General features: G+C 36.7%; 1 protein-coding gene across 1 annotated transcript in view; it reads left to right on the plus strand.

Moving 5' to 3' along the window:
• Window positions 1-941: 941 nt before the first annotated feature.
• Window positions 942-20,539, plus strand: part of MUC2 (mucin 2, oligomeric mucus/gel-forming) — a 63,122-nt gene continuing 43,524 nt past the window's right edge. Inside the window, 23 exon segments of the mRNA XM_032444897.1 lie at window positions 942-1,017; window positions 2,539-2,803; window positions 5,438-5,552; window positions 6,242-6,332; window positions 6,743-6,852; window positions 7,088-7,304; window positions 7,757-7,882; window positions 8,412-8,529; window positions 8,839-8,977; window positions 9,333-9,443; window positions 10,487-10,556; window positions 11,864-11,998; window positions 12,542-12,706; window positions 13,316-13,410; window positions 14,062-14,188; window positions 14,819-15,074; window positions 15,921-15,973; window positions 16,245-16,354; window positions 16,812-16,963; window positions 17,330-17,468; window positions 18,033-18,143; window positions 18,482-18,661; window positions 19,934-20,173. Coding sequence (XP_032300788.1) covers window positions 948-1,017; window positions 2,539-2,803; window positions 5,438-5,552; window positions 6,242-6,332; window positions 6,743-6,852; window positions 7,088-7,304; window positions 7,757-7,882; window positions 8,412-8,529; window positions 8,839-8,977; window positions 9,333-9,443; window positions 10,487-10,556; window positions 11,864-11,998; window positions 12,542-12,706; window positions 13,316-13,410; window positions 14,062-14,188; window positions 14,819-15,074; window positions 15,921-15,973; window positions 16,245-16,354; window positions 16,812-16,963; window positions 17,330-17,468; window positions 18,033-18,143; window positions 18,482-18,661; window positions 19,934-20,173 — 3,195 coding nt within the window. The 5' untranslated portion in view covers window positions 942-947.

Here is a 20,539-nt window from a genome sequence, read left to right on the forward strand (position 1 = left end):
AAGCTGAGACTGTAGCTTTTCATGTGCCCTAATGGGGAGCAGTAGTCTGGAAATATATCATTCATGTAGAAGGTAAGCAAGACTGAATAGTCTGAAAATAAACCTGAATTCTTATTTGGTTTAACAGCAATGTTTTCCAGTTTTGTTTTGTTTTGTTTTTTAGAGAGGGGAATGGGGAATGTTTGGTTTTCCTATTGCTTAACATGTTGTGAGAACCTGTACAACACTTGTTGATGTTTTGCATCACAACAGTGTTTGGTAGAACATCTCTTGTACAATGAATTCCTTGAACATTTCTTGACACCTCAGCTCAGTTGCATTTTGGGCACAGTATGGGCTTTATGTTGTTTTAAAAAGTTTCCTAGATCTTTATAAATGAAGTCCAACAATTGTCTACAAAATAATTTTATCGTGCACCACCTCATAGCTTTTATTTACAAGGGTTACTGTTGTCTGCAAGAAGCTACACAAGTGTAATTTAATGCTTACAGAAGTTATTCAGTCTTATGGTGAGAGATGGAATTCTTCTGCCTTTGAAGCCACTGTTTGAGGGTATCTCATTCTAAACTTCATTCAAGGGATTTCCTTTTTCAGTCACCCCAGAATTCAATTTTTTATAGGAATTACTGAAGGTTAAGCTTGGCATGAGCATTAGAAGGATTTAAAAACATAGCATCCTGTAGGAGAAAGAAACAGAGCAATAAAAAATTGCACTATCATTGAATCAATATTATACCATTTCCTCTATATTAAATTCCTTCATTTATTCTGAAAAATACCTATCTGTTTGCTTCTTATCTTCTGTAAATAGCACACCTACTTTTTTTATCCCTCCTCTTTCCTCCTCCCTTTGTATCTCCTCCCCTGTGATAGGATCAATTGCATCAGTGGATATTATATAAAGAAACGTTTTTGGTGGCACTCACACTTCACCCACCTTAGCCACCATGGGGCTAAGAGCTGCCAGCCTTTTTATGCTCTGGCTGGCTCTTTCTCATACGAGTGAAATAAGAAAAGGTAAGCTCTAGCAATGGTGGCGGGTCACCTCCTGGAAATGAGAGGGGGGAGAATTAAAATATCACTGCAGAGATAGACAGAGGGCATGCATTTAAATATTACAATAGAGTTTTAAGATCTCTTGATTTTCTCTAAATTTCAAATTCCAAGGCTGCATGGCTTAGCCAACGCAGGTAGTTACCACTCTCTTTGGAGTGATCGGGATCTAAAGCACTAATCTCTAGTTTGAAGTACCTGAAAACTATTTTCATTGTTACTTTTCATTCCATATGGTTAAGAGCTTTCTAGGTATTGCAACTGCTGGACAGGAGGAAATTCTAGAATTTGGTTGGTTAATTGTTACAGCAGTGAAGAAAGCAGATGATTATGTGTTACTTGGTTATTTTGGAACAACATAAATGCTTTCTTCAGAAGTCAGTGCACTAACGTTGGACAAAGCCCATTTTGTCACTCAGAGTATGAATAATCCTTTGCTAAAAGCTCTAATTTACTCTGTATGTTTTCAGCTTCAAAGTATTGAAATGGAACCTCAAACTAGGAATAATTTTTATAGGAATAGGTTATTTTGGACAGTGATGGGGCTTGGGATATTGATCTTTGTTTGCTGTGTCTTGAATTTAATGATAGAAGGAAAAAATTGGTTTCACTGATCCTAGTTGTGACCTCTGAGAAGAATCTTTCTGTAACCTTCCTTTTGGAGAGGGAAACAAGTAAGCTTTGGTAGTGCCAGTAGGCTGGATGCATCTGTTATTGCTAACCACCAAAGTGCAATAACTTTAACATTCTCATGATAGTTGTGCTTTTTCAAATTAAACATTGCTAAAAAGCCCAGTGGAGATGAGTGGTAAGTGTGCTTGTTACCTTAGCAAGCTTTCCAAGTATGCTTTGCTTTTATTCTCAGCCCTAATATGCATCATCTTGATGTTTACCATGTTTGGGGAGGGAATAAATTCCAGAGTATCAGCTTAATCTTTTGCTATTTTTTGGTCTTTACCACCGCAATTATTCTCTGCCCTGTCTCCTATAGGGGCCTGTGGTAATAGAAAACTTCTTTGCTCTCTGTAAGAGTTGTGCAACTTTCTTGGACTCACAGTACTGTTTTTTTTCTAGTGAATGTTACATCTGAGAAGAGAATAATTCTTAGGAATATTTAACACTGCTAAACTATTACCGCAGTTCATGACAAATTCCTATGGTTGGCAAAGCAAACCATTGCACCAACTTGTTAGTGGTCAGAGGGTAAATTTACCAGTCTCACACAGGCAAGTTTCTTCATCTCAATGAGGACTACAGGGTATTCTCAGGTCCCAGAAGTATTTGTTAATGTCTTATTTTCCTTTTAGAAGGAAAAATAGCATTTCTTCTGCTTAGTATGCAGGTACTTGATTAGACTTGAGATCTGTGGAGTCACCATGGGTGTAATTGCAAATGGCTTCTCCTGAATTCTGCAACACTTAACACTTCTTGACTCTAGCTCATTTATTTCACTTTCCTGACTGTTTCTTTTTCATAACTTAACAGGAAGGACAAGAAACCACGGTCATTATGTCTGCAGCACCTGGGGGAACAACCATTTCAAAACTTTTGATGGAGATATCTATCAATTTCCTGGCATGTGCGAGTACAACTTTGTTTCTGACTGCAAAGACTCTTACAGGGAGTTCTCTGTCCACATTCAACGTGCTCTGAACAGCAAAAACCACCCTGAGATTCAGTATATCCTGATAACAATCACAGATTTCACGGTGTACCTCAAGCCCAAACTGGCTGTTGTGGATGGGCGGATGTAAGTACATTTAGCGTGATGGTGCTGGGAAGATAAAAACAGGACTGATTCTTTACACAGCTATCTGTATACCATATAGGATAGTGTCTAAAAGCATTTCTACTAAAAAAGAAACAAAAAAACCTCAGAAATTCGGCATAAAAATGGCTTTAGGCAAGGGCCTTACTGTTAATAGTCGTTTCTACACTGGCATAAGAGATGATTTAAATACAAGACAAGAAAAACCTTTAGTGAATTTTCTTTTTCTAATTGTTCACGAAACAAAATGCAGCTCATGAGATGGATTTTTCATTGTTGTGAAATGATGTAGCTTCATTAGTCTTATGGTATCACCTTGTGTTTGTGTTAGCAGATGGTCTGTCTGGCAGATCCTCAGAAGTAAAACTGTGTTTCTATACAATCTTCTCTTATTTTCCTGGAAGTAGACATTTATCTTTTTTTCTGATATTCATAAGAATTTCTTTAAAGTCCAGTAACCATTCCTCTTGCAGTTATGGCAGATAGAGTGTAGATCAAAAAAGGGATATATGTGTGGCAATATGTGTCATGCAAAAGCTTTTCCAGTAATATGGTCACACAAGAAATTAGTCTGACAGCATTATTAATGTCAAGTTGCTTTAACCTAACCTTTCAGTGTGTGTATATGTATGTATATAAATAGATTGAAAGAAATGAAGCAACTCATAGGTTAAGACATAGTTCTGCAGAATGCAAGTGAAAGAAAATGGATGTTAGCATGTCTTTGAGTAATTAGAAGTATCTATTTTCAGTGTAGAATCAGATTTTGACTTGACCTTAGATTTTGATCTGAAGTGTGAAATACACTGCAATGAAGAACTGCTCAAAATTAGACAACAACATTCATCTTTCCAGGGTTCATACACGTAAGAAAATGACATGAAGTTATAAAGAATGCATTCTTGTCCCAAGTTAAAAAAGCCCCTCATCATGTACTCAGATCATAAAAAGGTCCATAAAAAATGTTTAGAAATCCTTTCTTGAATCAGACCTCTTTTTATCTTAAGTACTGTGCATAAAACAGTGGATCCTTTGTGAACAGAAACTTGTAGAACAGGCTTTTGCTGTATGCAGGATTTAATTTTTGTAGAACTTAATTTCCAAATCACTCTTTAAATGGCATATGATCCATTGCTATATATAATAGTTGATATAATATAATAGTAGATATAATAGTTCCACTGAAGTGGAATCCATAAAGCAGATAAATTTATGTGTATGGCTTTTGGTACCTGATGCACTGGTCAATGAAATGTCCTCGTATTAGAATAAAGAGCGGTATCCCACTCTGCAGTACCTGAGGTGAAATGTTGCCCAGAGTTTTATAATCCCTCTCTAAAACCACATCTATTAAGGCCTCATTGTGAAGGATGGACAATGCAGCCAAGAGAAGAAATAATAGCTTCTGAGTTCCTGCCTAGTATTTATATGCCTAAATCATTTGGCAATGTGAAAAATACCTGAGGTAAATAGATGGAAGCATTCCAGTTATAGGTAATAAGGAGCTAAAATTCTCCCAGTCACAACATTAGTTACATAGAGATGTGCACAGGTATATGAGTCAGGGTAGACAATAATTTTACTGGCAAATGGGTAGAAAATGTACTGATTATTTTGTCTGGATTCCAGAGTACACTATTTTTGTTTGAACAGACTCCAGCCCTTTAGATTTTATAGGTTAAGGCTGCTTGCCACAAAGCCTTTATTGCTGAATGAATTTCAGTGATGTGGCTTGTGACATAGTGTACTGTAAAACAGATATACAAATATATGAGAGTTGTCTCTTGAATCGATTCGTTATCAAACAAAATCTTCTATACTCAGCCTCCTGCAAAATGTCTTCTGTCATGTTAGCACACTGTACTGTCACTTTTGATAAGCTTGGTCCTGCCAAATGAAAACTACTGGGCTAACTACTGCTCTTAACTTGCTCTCTTCTGTTCACATTTCTCTACCACTTTCGTTAGCCTGTGCTTTTTGAATTCTCTCTTGAAGAGGAACATTCTTTTTGAAGGAATGTTCTTTCTCTCTGGAATGATTGCCAGAGTTTTTAATATAGAAAACTTTGATTTAGACTGTTATTTCTTTGATAAAAGTAAATGATTAACGAGCATTTGAATATCCTCTATTAATGACAAATGGATGGATTTTGCTTTAATTAAGTTAAAGAAATGTGGCTCTTATTCTTTTTTCTTTTTTTTTTTTAAAAAAATAAAACAAAAATGAACCTGTGCTATGAAGCAGCCTTTTACCTCTGATGCTGCTTTATGATTTAAAGATAGTAAGTTGTCTTGCCAAAGATCAGAGAATGAGGATTGTATGTTGCACTAAAACAATGCATCCTGTGCAGATAGGGTCAGGATGAAATGATTTAGTTGGAAGGAACCCAAAGACATAGTTTTGTCTAACAGCCTGACTACTTCAGGGGTAATTGAAAGTTAAAGTATATTATTAACAGTGTTGTCCTCATGCCTCTTGAACAGTGAATGACAGGCATAGGACCTATAACTGACATGGAGGCTGGTTTCTCCACTCATTAGGGTATTTGGCATATAACAGACATTCATGTTGCACTTTATATTTCTGTATTAATGCAAAGTCTGATTTTCTTCCTAGTGTCAAGACGCCTTACTACAGCTCTGGTTTGCTCATTGAGAGCAATGACATTTATACCAAGGTTTATGCCAAACTAGGCCTAATTTTGATATGGAATCAGGAAGATGCACTGATGGTATGTAAAATCAATTTATTTTTAATTAGCATTTCCTGGGTTCAACAGATTTAACAGGTTTAACAGCCACTGTAGGACTGAACTGAGCTAGACCGCTAGACTTACTCATCCAGCTGGTCCTTACAGTATATAATTTTAAAAAGGTAGAATTCCTTTCTCTGCAGTGTGACAGAGTTAGTAATATGGGGCGCAGATGACCTTACCGGGGAGAAGCGGATTTCTGAAAACCAGCTTTTGCTGTAACACCTTCACAATCTGATCTTTTTTTTCCTTCATATGTCTTTTGGAAGACTGCCATCATCTGCTTGCCTAATTTCTAGCATGGCTTAAATTTTATCCCACCAGATAAGAAAAAAAGGAGAGAAAAGTACTGAAACTGACAGAATGTTTCCTTTTAGTCTTTTTCACCATGGTGTTTATAGTCATTATTAAAATAGAGGACCTTCAGACTCATCTTTTTTTTTTTTTTTTCTGTAATTTTTTGCATTGCTTTTTTGCATCCAATTATTTGTTTCTCGACTGTTACAAATTAATTTGCAGTGAAGAAGCAACTTCTCAGAATATTTTCTATTTGCTTCCGGTTCTGTCATTTAGCAGCTTACCTTTCAGTTAAATGTACTTACATTGGAAGGCCTTCATGCTCCAGATAATTATTTGTTGTTGTTGTTTTTTTTCTTTCCATTACCTAGGTGGAGCTGGACAGCAAGTTTGGTAACCAGACATGTGGGCTTTGTGGGGATTACAATGGAATTCCAATCTACAATGAGTTTATTAGTGGAGGTGAGTGATATATGCTGTGTACGTGTCTACTGTATGCTTTGTGGCAGTTATCACAAAATATAGGCTCATAAGCATTGTGTGTAGGAGCACCACAGGAGGGCACGTTTTACCTCAGATATTGCTGTGTTTGTCCCAGAGTGAACATTATGAGCCAGTGCTGCTTTCTTGATCTAAGATTGTTTCATTTCAGGTGCATCATCTTCTTCTCTACTAGCCTTCTTTTCTTGTTATGATGCTTAGATTGTTAAGTACACTTAAAACAGACATCACTCAGAACAGAGATGCACATCTGACAGACAGATTATATCATAGTAGCTGTTTTCCTTCATCAGTAGAATCTCAGGAATCAGATGTTCCTTGTTGTCAAAGTTTTGTTTTTATTAAGTCCTCCTGTTAATGTTTTCTCACAGTTGCAAGCTACAATTCAATTACTTATGGGAATTTACAGAAGATCAGCAAACCCAATGTTGAATGTGAAGACCCTGATGAAACTCAGGCTCTCCCAAGCTGTAGTGAGCATGTGAGTAAGCCTAACTGTGAACTTCACTGTCTTATACGCATGGAGACATCCTTGCACTGTGAGATGTTAGTGTGTGAAGAGATGGGAAGACTTTATCCATTCCAGGGCAAATGGTTTCTTCTTCCTTTCTTGTGTAAATCTCTTCAGGAGACACAGTTTTTATTACCAGAAAAGGAAGTGTCTAGAAACTCACATGCTTACAAGTCTCTTAAATACTTTTACTCTTCCTTCCCAGCGTGATGAATGTGAGAAGCTGCTGACCTCCTCTGCATTTGATGACTGTCACTCACGCCTTAATCTGGAAATGTACATCCAAGCCTGCATGCAGGACAAATGTGCATGTAAAGGAAATGAGGACTCCTTCTGCCTCTGCAGCACCATCTCTGAGTATTCTCGCCAGTGTTCACATGCAGGTGGCCGGCCGGGTGAATGGAGGACAGAGAACTTTTGCTGTAAGCAGCTATATACATTTTACAGAGAAACAAATATTTCATGGGTGTAGCACTGTGAAACATCTGAATAAATTCTTCCTTTACAAAGTTATAGACATATACCATAAATTAGGTAAAAGTAGCACAATACACAATGTACTGTGTTCTTTTTGTTTTTATCTGTTACTTTTGTCATTAAGAAATATTTTTCAGCTAGTAGAAATTATGTTCCTATATTAAAAAGCTTGATATTTGATTCTGTAAGCAAGATAAATCATAAACAAAGGGAGGAAAAAATAAACAAAAACAGGAAAAACAATTCAGAGATAGTTAAATATTAAGAATATTTTGCAAAACAGAGCCTGACCTGGGAAACCTCTTATTTGAAGTGAGTGGGCTGTATGATCTGTGGTTTCTGAGGAATTACTGACCTAACATTCAAATAATGTTATATCTTCCTCATTTTTTTGTAGACAAGACATGTCCTGGCAACATGGTCTATAGAGAAAGCAGCTCACCCTGCATGGATACTTGCTCACACTTGGAAGTCAGCAGTCTCTGTGAGGAACATTACATGGATGGTTGTTTCTGCCCTGAAGGCAAGCGTATTTCTAGTTCTTGTATATATATATGTATGTCTGTTCTATTTTCACTTGTCTTTAAATGAAAAAAAAAAAAACCCCAAAAAAAACAACAAGACAAGAACAAGACAAGGAGCACTAGCAAAGGTGGTCATAATTTAAATATTAGGTGAAGTCAAATTATGTATACTAATAAATACTTCTGCTACTAATTATTTTGAGTGAAATTCTGAGACTTATTGTCAATCTTAGACAAAAATTACAGTGGTAGCCTACATTGTATGCAAGAAGGCCTGAAAATTTGAACATGAAAGTTTTTGAGATTGTTTTTATATGCTTTTTCATTTGTGTATAATAATGAAAATGGATTGACTTAGATTTTTCCATGTGTCTTATGTTACGAAAAGGTTAAAACTGCTTTTCTTCTGTTTTAGTAAGCTCAGCCTGTTTTCTGTGTCAGGCTGAGTGTGTCCCTAATCTCATTGTTTCTCCTTTCTGGAAACTGCTGATTTCAGGAGCTGTAACAGTTTGCTGTTTTGCTTCACAGGAACTGTGTATGATGACATCACTGAAAAAGGCTGCATACCTGTTAGTGAGTGCTACTGCAGACTCCATGGAAAGGGGTATTCACCCGGAGAAACCATTACCAATGAGTGTGAAGAATGGTAAGGATCACAGTCATCCACCTTTCTTCAGATGCATATGGGCCTGTCCTTTTCAATCTTTCACTTAATTGTAGATGGCTTCCTGAAAACATTCTGAACTTATGTTTATTGTACATGTCTATACAGACTTCCTGAAAGATTTTCTTTTATCTATGGCATGTGATGAGGGAAATCTTTAGGGAGTGGTCAAATTTTTCAAATTTAAAATACCTGGGTATAGCTTGCTCTTTGCTAGCTATGCAGATGCTCTCAGTGCTCTCAGTTTCTATAATAAATACATGTATTTCTGTATTTATTGTTTGTTTATAGCACCTGTAATTCAGGCAGATGGACATGTAAAGATTTACCCTGTCCAGGCACATGTTCAGTGGAAGGAGGTTCTCATATTACGACCTTTGATGGGAAGAAATACACCTTCCATGGAAACTGTTACTATGTGTTGGCCAAGGTACTCTGTACTGTAGAGCTTTTCTCTCATACATTTAATGTGTCTGTGTACTCATTTGTAACAGGTGTGAATTGTTGCTTTATTGCACTTCTATGGGATGAGGGAAGCAGAAATGGGCCATTATTGCCCCATGGGAGGACCTGGGCACTTACTGCCATGGTTGTCTTACTTAGTCACTTAGCAGGCTACATATACTGTCATTTCACAGTGGAGTCTTTCATATATATCAAGAAGCATGCTGACTGCTTGGAAAGGTAGACAGCAAAATTTCCTATGACTTTAGACTTAATTTTTGAAATCTTGTGTGTGAGATTTTTGATTGGACTAATGGACATTTATTTCCCCGTGATTGTAGAGTGCTGTGAATAATACTCATGCCCTCCTGGCAGAGCTGGCTCCTTGTGGCTCTACAGATGGACAGACCTGTTTGAAGACTGTTGTGCTGTTAGTAGATGACAAAAAGAATGTAAGTGTTGTTTGGGTTCTGATGGGTGTTTTGAAACTTAGCATACATCCCAGACTGTCTGGAGACATCTGAAGATGATGGGGAACAGATCTCAGAAAGACAGATAAAAAACTAAAGCTTCTACCTCAAGAATTCCAAATAGGCCTCAGCTGAGCAAATGCTGAAATTAAAATAAGCTAATATTTCCCTTTCTCTGCTCTCTACAAAGTCTCACCATCTTCCAAGCTGGTGAGGAAAAAAGACTACCACCCTTCCTCCCCTCATAGTATTTTATTTTTCTTCAGGTTGATTTCACAGATCTAGTTGAGTATTTTTCAGAAGACATCCAAACTTTGAATGTTTGTACAGTCCAACCTTCTTGAATATTTGTATTTATTTCACTGATAATGTAAATGAAAATGATGGGAAATCTTCAGTGCTGTTCTGCATTTCTGATTCATATTTATGTAAAGTAATCTTATTTACTTTAGTATTATGTTTGGTTATGGGAATACCTGTACTATGTTTATACATAATTTTACATTTGTAGACATGGTTTTTCTCCTATGTTTCAGCTCTTCTATGGCCTTGCCAGCAAAATTAAAAGTTCAAACCAAGTCAGAAAAGCATTTTTTCTGTGTACAAACTAGCTTTTTATGAGGGAACTTAGCCAACTACTTTCTTACTATGTTAGAGTCATGCTAAAACATTACATTTACTGTTGCCTTTATAGGAAACCAGAACTATCTATAGACCCTGAAGTCCCAATCTTTTCTTCTACTTGTATAACCAAAGTGTTTAATAAATAACAATTCATTTTATTACTTGCCAAATATTGATGTAGGCAGATGTAATTAAACACTGAGCAGGAAGATTAAGCCTTACTTCTGTCATACAGGCCCACTGCCACATTCAATTTTGAGACAAATACTTCCTTTCATAGATATTAAGTTCTAGCCACAGTCTGAATGTGTGAAATGTTCTCTCAAAAGTTATTTTTCTATCAATACGTTTTATTCCTCTTAATATAAGGAACCTCAGCAATCCTGTTTCCTTTTATACAGGTGGTGGTTTTCAGATCAGATGGCAGTGTGTCACTGAACGAGATGGCAGTGAATGTGCCACATGTGTCAGGTAAGGACCACAGCCTTACATATTGTCATGAAGCTGATTCTCCAGAAGAGGTTCTAATTTTTCAGAGCCAAAAGTTGGAGATAGACCTATGGTATTTGTTCAGATGTTGAAACAAGAATTAAGTGTATTTGAAATGATGGTGAGGTAGACGTGTCTTGATAGCTTCCACTAACAATTTCATGGACAGATTGATGTATGCAGGTGATGACTGGAGTAAAAAATCCCTTCACCTTTTTTGGTTCAGTTTGAATATATTTTGGCATGTAACTTGGGAAAGAGAAATCTTTATGGCTTAAGCTTAAATTGAGCAAGTCAGTTTCCCTGAAAAGAGGGGACTTAGAATTTTTCAAGTGTGAGTATGTGATGTGGGAATATTCTGGCTCTTAGTGATATTATGGCTCAAGCTCCTCCCTCCTCTCCAGGCCTTTTTTGTCCATGAGCAGAAAGCCTGGCAGAAGTGCTATATTGACCAAAGCAGGGAAGATAGATTTATTGTGTAGAACCCTCTTATCTTCCCTGCTAGCTTGGGATACCTGCATCTTTTAATATAATCAATAGGCACAGGCACTTTCAGTATATGACTCATATGGCCTAATTCCCAAGCTGAAGTTCTGGTGGGATGTAATTATCAAACCACAACTGTGAGGTCCTGCAGTGATTTCTGAAAGCAGTGTAGAGTTTCTATGTTCTATCACTCCTTTTCAGATATGTTCATGCAGCACACTGACACAGTATGTATTCGTGGAAGGGCAGAGTCAGCAATGCTTGTGTAAAAGCAATTACAACATCCTAGCTGCGAGTTCAGAGCAATTTAACTGTTCTAGGCAATAAAGCAGACCGTCTAGTACATAGGGCATCTAATAATAGATTTGCTATAGGAAATTGTCAGTAATTAGGATCCCAGTTCCTCTATTGTACTGATCTTAAATATGTCAGTTCAAGCGATTGTTCTGTTGTGTCTATTCATGTAAAATATAAGAAAATCCACAGCACCCTGTTGTTTTTTCTTAGTTTATAACCAGCTGAGGCACATTTGCATTTGATTCAACATCTTATTCCCTTTCTCAGAGGTGTTTATGCTGAGTCACAGTCTGTCACTGCAGCTTGTTCTGAGGAAGTGATTTTAATTTATAGACCACCATCCTTTTTCCATATGAAAGCACTCCTTCATTTAGCAATATAAAAAAGGCAGCGTGTGATCTAAATCAAATGATTTTTTGTAATCTTTAGGCTAATAAGATAATAAAATTGTTTCTTTCAGCAACCTGTGAGTGTATTTACAGCATGGCTCATATTTTGTTTTTCAGCTAGCTTCTCAGTTTTCAAGCCATCTTCTTACTACCTCATTGTACACACCTCTTTTGGGCTTCGGCTGCAGATTCAGTTGTCTCCAGTCATGCAACTGTTTGTGACAGCGGATCAGTCAGTCCAGGACCTTCAAGGCAAGTGTCCACTGAAACAGGAAGCAAAGCCATGCATTTCCACAGCTGACAAATCATGTATTCTTTACATGGGTGATAATTAATAGACTTACATAATGGTTTGAGTTTGAAAGAACCTTGAAGTTATTCTAGTTTCACCCTCCTGTAATGGCAGGGACACTTTCCTCTAGATCACATTGCCCAGAGCCTTGGCTAACCTGGCCTTGACCACTTCTAGGGATGGTAAAGTCAGAACTCTTCTGAGCGACCTGCTTCAGTGCCTCACCACCTCTTATGGTGAAGAATTTCCTCCTAATATCAGATTATGGGAATGATCTCCTGTGGCAAAGATATAGTCGTGAATGCTATTCATCTTCAATATTTCAGATTTAAAATAGGTCTCCTAAACCTTCAATACTTACAGTAAGCATTGGTGTTGAGGTCATCTATACCTCATATATGAATCAGCTGTATTAGCTTCTGTCTCCGGTGTTCATAATCAGTTGTCTCTTTCTCTTGCAGAATGAGAATAAGTAATAGAAAAAATGTTTACTTTTTCAATAGGTCTTTGTGGTAATTTTAATGGAATGGAAGGTGATGACTTTAAAACAGCCAGTGGGTTGGTAGAAGCTACAGGATCTGCCTTTGCTAACACCTGGAAAGCTCAGTCCACCTGTGCAGACCAAGCAGAAAAGCTGGAAGACCCCTGCAGTCTCAGCATTGAAAGTGGTAAGCATGCTAATAAGACAAATCTTGGCTCCTGTCGGGAAGAGCTGCTCTATGTTACTGCAACTGTCATAGAAGAGTTGCACTGTGGCACTGATGTTCATTAGAGGACTGTCAAACTAATAATTCAGTTATTTAAGTATGTATATATACCAGCACTGATTTCACATCAAATTGCAGTGAAAGTTTAAGTTGCGATTGGAGTGGAATCCTGAGCTAGAAGACAGGGAAGGAGGGTAATTAATATTTTTTCTTTTTACCTGGAACAGCAGGTTGTACATTGTAGTATTATTTCTTCTTATGCTTAACTTGGCAATAATGACCCCCAGATGAAGAGAGCTGTCGCAGTTCTATTTGCAGCAGAAAGATAAAGTTTTTGATTTTTTGATAATGTCTACTGCTTGATATCTTAATCATAGAGTGAAAGTACATGCACAGTGACTGCATGTAGTCCCTTCATTCCCCAGAGTTCACAGTTCTCTCATTTGCATTGTTACATTGTATTTATTGATGTAATAATATAACTGGACATGGCATAAGGAAGATAACATAATTTGTATAATTATGTAATAAAATCTTTTTTTTTTTCTTTTTTTCTTTTTTTTTTCCCAGCAAATTATGCTGAGCATTGGTGTTCTTTGCTGAAAAACTCAGAGGGACCATTTGCAAGATGTCATTCAGTCATCGATCCTGCAGAATACTATAAGGTATTGTAATCTTGCAATTTTCTGAGTACAGCTTTGTTTCAGATGGATGATGTAGACATTTATTATTGCTCAAATACTGGAGGCATTACCATGACCATAAAAATTGGTGAAGTTTTTGTAGCTGTTAGTCAAGCAACATAGCATACATGGAAAGAAGATTTAACTGATGCAGGTATACACAGAAATGTAAGTGATGCTTACCTGAGCAAAAAAGAAGATTTCCATCTCTGTAATGTTCTTAGAACCCAATCTGAGACAAGTTTTTTTGAAGATCTTCATAGATCTGGTTAGCAATTTACCATTATAATATTTTTAATTTTTGTGGATCTCCTCGTTTCTAAGTTATAATGGAGAAAGGGATGTATCAGAAACCTTTATAAAAGTATTTCTAGGAGGCTGGCTACTTTATAAAGATTCAAGAGGCCTGCCTTTTTATTCTGAAAGAAATGAAGCAACACTTTCAGTCTCTGGGCTTTATCCATTCCTTCCATAGTTCTCTGATCACAGGAATTAATAAAAATGACACCAGAAAAAGAGCACAGGATATTTTATAGCAACCAATTTGGAACAGCCAGGGTTTTTTTGTTTGGTTGGTTGGTTGTTTTTTTTGGTTTGTTTGTTTGTTTTTTGACCCTTTCATTCCTTTTTCAGAGGTGTAAATATGACACCTGCCTCTGCAAGGACAATGAGGAGTGCTTGTGTGCTGCCCTGTCCTCTTACTCAAGAGCATGTGCTTTCAAAGGGGTCATACTGGGTGGCTGGAGGCAAAGTGTCTGTGGTAAGTAATTAAACTGTGATCACTATGAAATCAATTAGCCACCAGAAATGAATAGGATTTCTTTGCATTTGGTTCTAAGTGATCTTGATGTTAAAGGATCAGGAGTATCTGAGAAACATCCAGTGGACTTAAAATAGGCAATACTTGCAATGTTTACTAATTCATGGTATATTCTAAAGCTTTTATTTGTTTGTGACATGTATTTCAAACATAAAAAGCAATATTTTTCACTTTCACATTCTTTCCCTACTTTCAATAATGCTATATTGATCTTTGACTAAATGCCTCCATCCACAGGAATGGACTGTCACTTTTACATTTTGCCTGCATATCACTGTCTTTGCTATTGGTGGGATTAGGAGCTTGTCTTAATGTGTTTTGTCTCTGGTTGTCAATATGTGAAATAAATGAGTATAAAAGTAGCAACTGTTGGTAACAGTTAAATAAGAAATCTTCAACTGATAAACAAAATCAAAGTAGTACTACTTATGAGTTAGGGTAATTTGTACTTCCATAAAATCAAAAGGAATACTTTTACCTTTACATGCTGCACGGTCAAAGAAGCCAAAATAGATACATCAAGGTTTCCTTGCACTTCTTGTATGTGAGTTTGCTTCTTTTCCCTTCCAGCTGGTGAAGTGTCCGCCTGCCCAGGAAATCAAGTCTTTCGCTACAATCTTACCATGTGCCAGCAAAGCTGTCGTTCCATTGCTGATGGTGAAAAGTACTGCTTGCAAGGCTTTGCTCCAGTGGATGGCTGTGGCTGCCCAGATAATACATACTTGGATAATCAGGATACATGTGTGCCCATCTCCAAATGTCCATGCTATTACAAGGGGTCGTATCTGGAACCTGGGGAATATGTTACAAAAGATGGAGAACGTTGGTATGTTTTATTGCATCTTCCTGTTTGTTGGGATAAAACCCCTTTTTAGATTGCTTTATAAGTATAAGCCATTTAGCTATTACAAGTGTTCGTTAAAGCATCATTAATGTGATTCATGCTATCTTCATATTGAGCAAAACATTTCCTGTTACAATGTTATTTATTAATAAGTGAGAAGTACAGCTTTGTTTTGAATTGTTATTACTGGCTTTCACGAGTAAATGTGAACCTGAAGCAATACCGTCAATAGGTCTTTTTTGAGCAAAGGAAAATAGGAATATAAAAGGCTAGCTTTCGTATTTTATTATTTACCTTTCTGTCAGAGAGCAATTGCTTGTTTTCCACTGGAGGAAGGTCCCCTCAGTAGTTATTTACTGTATCATTTGAGAGCAGCTTTTATAAGCCTAGTATTTTCAGTCTTGATGAACCTTCTGACAACTGTTTACTGAATGAATCATAAGTGCAAAATGTTAAATGCTTCCTTCTCTCTCCCAAGGAGGGTAAGAAAAGATACAAGGCAACAGATACGTAGTGTATGAATTAAATAGGCATGAAAATTTATTGTGTTATCCAAATTAAGGCTGTGGCTTAAATTATTATCTGTTTACTGAGTCATTGCAAAGTACTGATTAATAGAATAGCATTCATTCCTTATAATGCCACCTTTATGCATTATGAATAAAATCCTTCCACAGCTTTTCTCCAAGTGAGAATTCATGAGTGCACTTCAGTAGTGCTCACCTTGAAATATCATCAGTTCTGCAGGATGTCTAATCCTTAGATTGAAACTGAAGACACCAAGTCTACATTTTTTTGAATTACTGTCTTACTTCACTTTTTTCCTAGTGTTTGCCGAAATGCGAAGGTCCAATGTACTTCAGTGAGAATGAGAATGAAAAGTAAGTGACTTTCTGTAAAATAAAAAAGGAAAAAGAAAACTAAACAACCCAATCCCCTCAAACCACAGGTTGCACTTTCTTCTCAAGTTCTCCATTTATTTGTTTTGCTTTTTCATTTTATTTCCTCTTTCTGTGAAACAGCTGTGCTTTTTCACTTTGTTGTGTCTTCATAAAGATAGACATTACTTAGGGTTTGTGTCTCCATGACTACTACCCTTCACATTTGTTTTGGCTTCTCTTGATTCACCTAAATCAACAATACATCTTTCAGGTATAACAGAATGTCCTTCAAACAAAATCTACTTTGATTGCAACGCATCCCCAGATGGGACTTCACGGACACCTGTACAACTTCGCTGTGGTACTTCTCAAACTGATCTTGTATGTACTCAGTTATTCTCCATGCCACATCTAAATTATTCTATATTTTATTAATGACACAGTGCAACACAGCAATTGTAACTAACAATTCTCATTTTCCTTTTCATCCTCTTTTTTTTCCCCCAAATGATTTCAATCTGCTACCAGTATCATTGCAATTCCACTCCTGTTTACCTTATTTCTTTTTATCACATTAATGTGGGAGTTAGAGATGTATCACCAACTAAAATATGATTCAAATTTTTAAAAAACAAAACAAACAACAACAAAAAAGAAAAATCACACACAAAAAAAAAACAAAAAACCATAAGAGCCTAGAAAGGAAAAAAATCTCATAAAACAATTTCTCAAGGGACCATTTGATTATAAATATTTTTTGTACCAAAACGTAGTGAAGAACTGAAAGAAAAATTTATTGCTTTTTCTTAAAGTGCCGATTTTTCTTTATATTCCTCAGTATCAAGGTGAGTGTGTCTCAGGCTGCGTGTGTCCTGAAGGTCTCTTTGATGATGGTAGAGGGGGCTGTGTTGAGGAAGAGGACTGCCCATGTATTCATAACAGCGACTGGTATAACCATGGTCAGACCATAACTGTGGACTGCAACACCTGGTATGTTGGTTTTCTTTATTCTTTCCTACAATATATTTAGTTTAGTAAATTAATAGTCATGCGGTGGCTACAAGAATGAAGTCTTTATTTTCAGACTTTTTTTTTTTTTCCTGTTTGAGGAAATACAGATTGTGCTGAAAATATTAAGGTAACTAGCAACTTCTGCTTCTCTTATTAGGAAAGCATATTCATTTTCTAAACATAATCACTAACCAATCTAAAATATATCGAAGCCAGAGCTGAAAGTTATGTTATAAATTTCATGTAGGGTAAACTGTTGCATATCATGTACCAGGTATGTTTTGCTGTTTTCTAAGCAACACTCTGTTGGTGAGATCTGAAAGGTCAACTCTCACTCTCTTCTAGTACCTGCCAGAAAGCTATCTGGAGCTGCACTAAAAACGTGTGCTATGGAACTTGCATGATATATGGAAGTGGCCATTATATCACATTTGATGGAAAATTCTATGACTTTGATGGAAGTTGTGAATACGTGGCTACTCAGGTAATGCTCATCAGGACTGAAGGGGGATCTTAGAGTGCTTTCTGATTGCCTTGAAGAGCTATTTTTCTTTCCAATTTTGTTATTCCTTATTGGCTGTTATCACTATTCCCGAGATGACTGCAGATTATGCCAAGATAAATTCTGTATATTTAGCATAGTTGAGCTGTGACTCCTTTTACAGTATTCAAAAATTGCACACAACAGGGCTAGCTTATGCTGGGAATCAACAGTTTATCATCATAATTGGAAATAAGTAAAAACTTTGAGTTTACAGAACACAAATTTGAGGCTATGTTCCTCATTTGATTCGTTGTTCTGCTTGTTTCCCAGGTTTTGTCATACATGAGATTTTTCATGCTAAATACATGTAGAGATATATGTTTATGTAGAGATATATGTTTATCTTTTTGGACATCTGTAAAAATAAGTGTACTTAAGTAGTATATATATATATATATATAAGTATATATATGGATATTTCTGTGTTTGTAATCATTATTAAATTGAAGTGGAGTTTAAATATTTTACTCAAAATTTTATGCTCATTTGTTCATTTATCCGCAGGACTATTGTGGTGACAAAAATTCTGGAGGCTCATTCAGTATCATCACAGAGAATGTCCCTTGTGGAACTACAGGAGTCACCTGCTCAAAGGCCATTAAAATGTTTATAGGGGTGAGTAATGAGTATTCAGTGAGTATATATTCAAGTATTAGAAAATAGTACTCCAAAGGTACAGAGATACAAAGTCAGATTCCTAATGGCAGCTATAATAGGTTAAGGTTAAAGACCCTATGAAATTAACATGTAAAGCTGTAGATTCTCAGTTACTGAAGTCTGTTCAAATTGTCTCAAACAAAAGATGCTACATCACTTTCTGTCATCCTGGAAGAAGTCATCCAACAGACCTTGAGCTCTTAGTTTCAGTCTGAGTTGTACTCTTATGGGAATTTAATTTTTTATTTCTTCATAGAAGTTAGTGTTATTCTTTTTCTCATCTTTTTACCATTTAGAAAACTGAGCTGAAGTTGGAGAACAAGGATTATAAAGAAATTCAGCGAGATGTTGGTGATGATGTGCATTACCAGAACAGGACAGTAGGTCTCTACCTCGTTATTGAAGCTAGCAATGGTGTGATGCTTATCTGGGATAAGAAGACCACTGTTTTCATCAAACTGACTCCTGACTATAAAGTAAGTTAGAATCTCTCAGTCTTTTTCTGCAACAGAAGTGTGAGATAAGGAAACATAGATAATCTCCTTTTCTGACTGTGTGTAATCCAACATCTCTGCACACTGATGATTAGCTGATGTTCCTAATGCATCTTGCTGGGGTTCCACTAAAGTTTCTTGTATGACTGAAGATGAATAGCATATAACAGAATTAAAGCTAAGTGTCTAAGACACTCTGAGTTTGTGAATAATAAGAGCCAGGCATCCAGAGTAATTTGTGGGGTTCTGAATTGACTGTGTATGCACTAAGAAACCTGTATAGAATCTGAGCTCTGAGTTAAAACCAGATTTCCCATCCAGTGTCTGGAGATGGGTCAGATTTATGAAAAAGAGCATGCTGAATTATAGAGTACTACATTCATTGCACTAAAGCAGGTGGTTCAGGGTTTCATAGCAGGATCATACTATTCCTTCAGAAAGTCGTTGTGCCTTAATTAGCAATACCAAAAATACACTACTTTGGATAGGTTGCTGAATTATTTCTTACAAGAAAAAATAGTGCCTCTCTGTACAGTGACAATAATGGAAGGATAGTAGTTGTAAATACCCAAAAGGCTATTTATAGGAAAAACTCACCTGTATGGAATCCTTCAGTCTGCTGGGAACTGCTGAGGCAATCTCCACCAAGCAGCAATCTCCAAGAAATGCTGCCTTAGTCATGGTCAGCCCTTAAATGAGGTCTAGAGGAGGTGGAGTCAAGCTCCATCCCTTCCAGAAGCACTGATAAATTACTTTCACCTGTGCTCCTACAGCTGACCCAACACTTGCCTTAGCTGATTAATCTGAGGTTCAGGCTGTGATTACCAGTTTCCCATACACTCTTTTTTTGTTTCATGGATAAGGAAATTATGTCAGGTTCACATTAGTAGTATTAATGTTATAATTGAGAATAATGGAAAATGAAAAATGGAAAAGAAATTCATTCTTCTAGGCTGTAAGAAGCTTAGTTGCTTTTCAGTCTTATAAGAGGAGTGAAGAGACACAGAAATACAGTAAGTACAATTGGTTTCAAAGAAAGAGAAACATGGCAGCTAAGTAGTTCACTGAATACACAGTCAAATGAAAGTTTGATTTCTGTATAAATGGTTTGAAAGTAAAGATGAAAATGTATCATTTACAGGGAGAGTCTGTTGTCCTTTTTAACGTGAATGTTTTTTTCCAATTTTATGAGAGTTTGTTTCTCATTTCCATTATATATTTAATAGCCATGGATACTGTCATTTCCTTTTGCAGGGGAAAGTGTGTGGTCTGTGTGGCAACTTTGATGACAAGGCCAGCAATGACTTTACAAGCAGGAGTGGGCTGCAAGAGTCAAGTGCTTTGACCTTTGGGAATTCCTGGAAACAGTCGTCTGTGTGCCCAGATGTCACAGAAGAGATTAAGCCCTGTGATCTGAAACCACATCGCAAGTCCTGGGCAGAGAAAGAATGCAGCCTTATCCTGAGTGACATATTTAAAATTTGTCATTCCAAGGTTTGTAGATGACAGTAAGTGATGGAATAGCAGAGTGCATTTCTGTTACTGCAGGAATAGAAAGATATGTGATACGAATGAAGAAATAGTCAAATAAACCCATCTTCAGTGAAATCTTCAATACAGCTAGGAGTGTCAGCACATCTCAGCTAGCCTTTGTCAGAGTAGTTTGAGTATCTGTTACAACTTGTCAGTAGTGGTGGCAGCCTCAACTGTAAGAGCTCGTATCTATCACCACTATTTTGCTGCTGCTGCTGTGCAGATTAGCTTCATAAATCTATCTTGAATAGGTATCTGCAGTTGTACCGTCTCTTGCAGAGAAAATGTCACAGCTGTAAGTTCTGAGAAGTCTTGCAATCATCTGAC

Source organism: Coturnix japonica, chromosome 5 (assembly GCF_001577835.2).
Source record: "Coturnix japonica isolate 7356 chromosome 5, Coturnix japonica 2.1, whole genome shotgun sequence".
Lineage (NCBI taxonomy): Eukaryota > Metazoa > Chordata > Aves > Galliformes > Phasianidae > Coturnix > Coturnix japonica.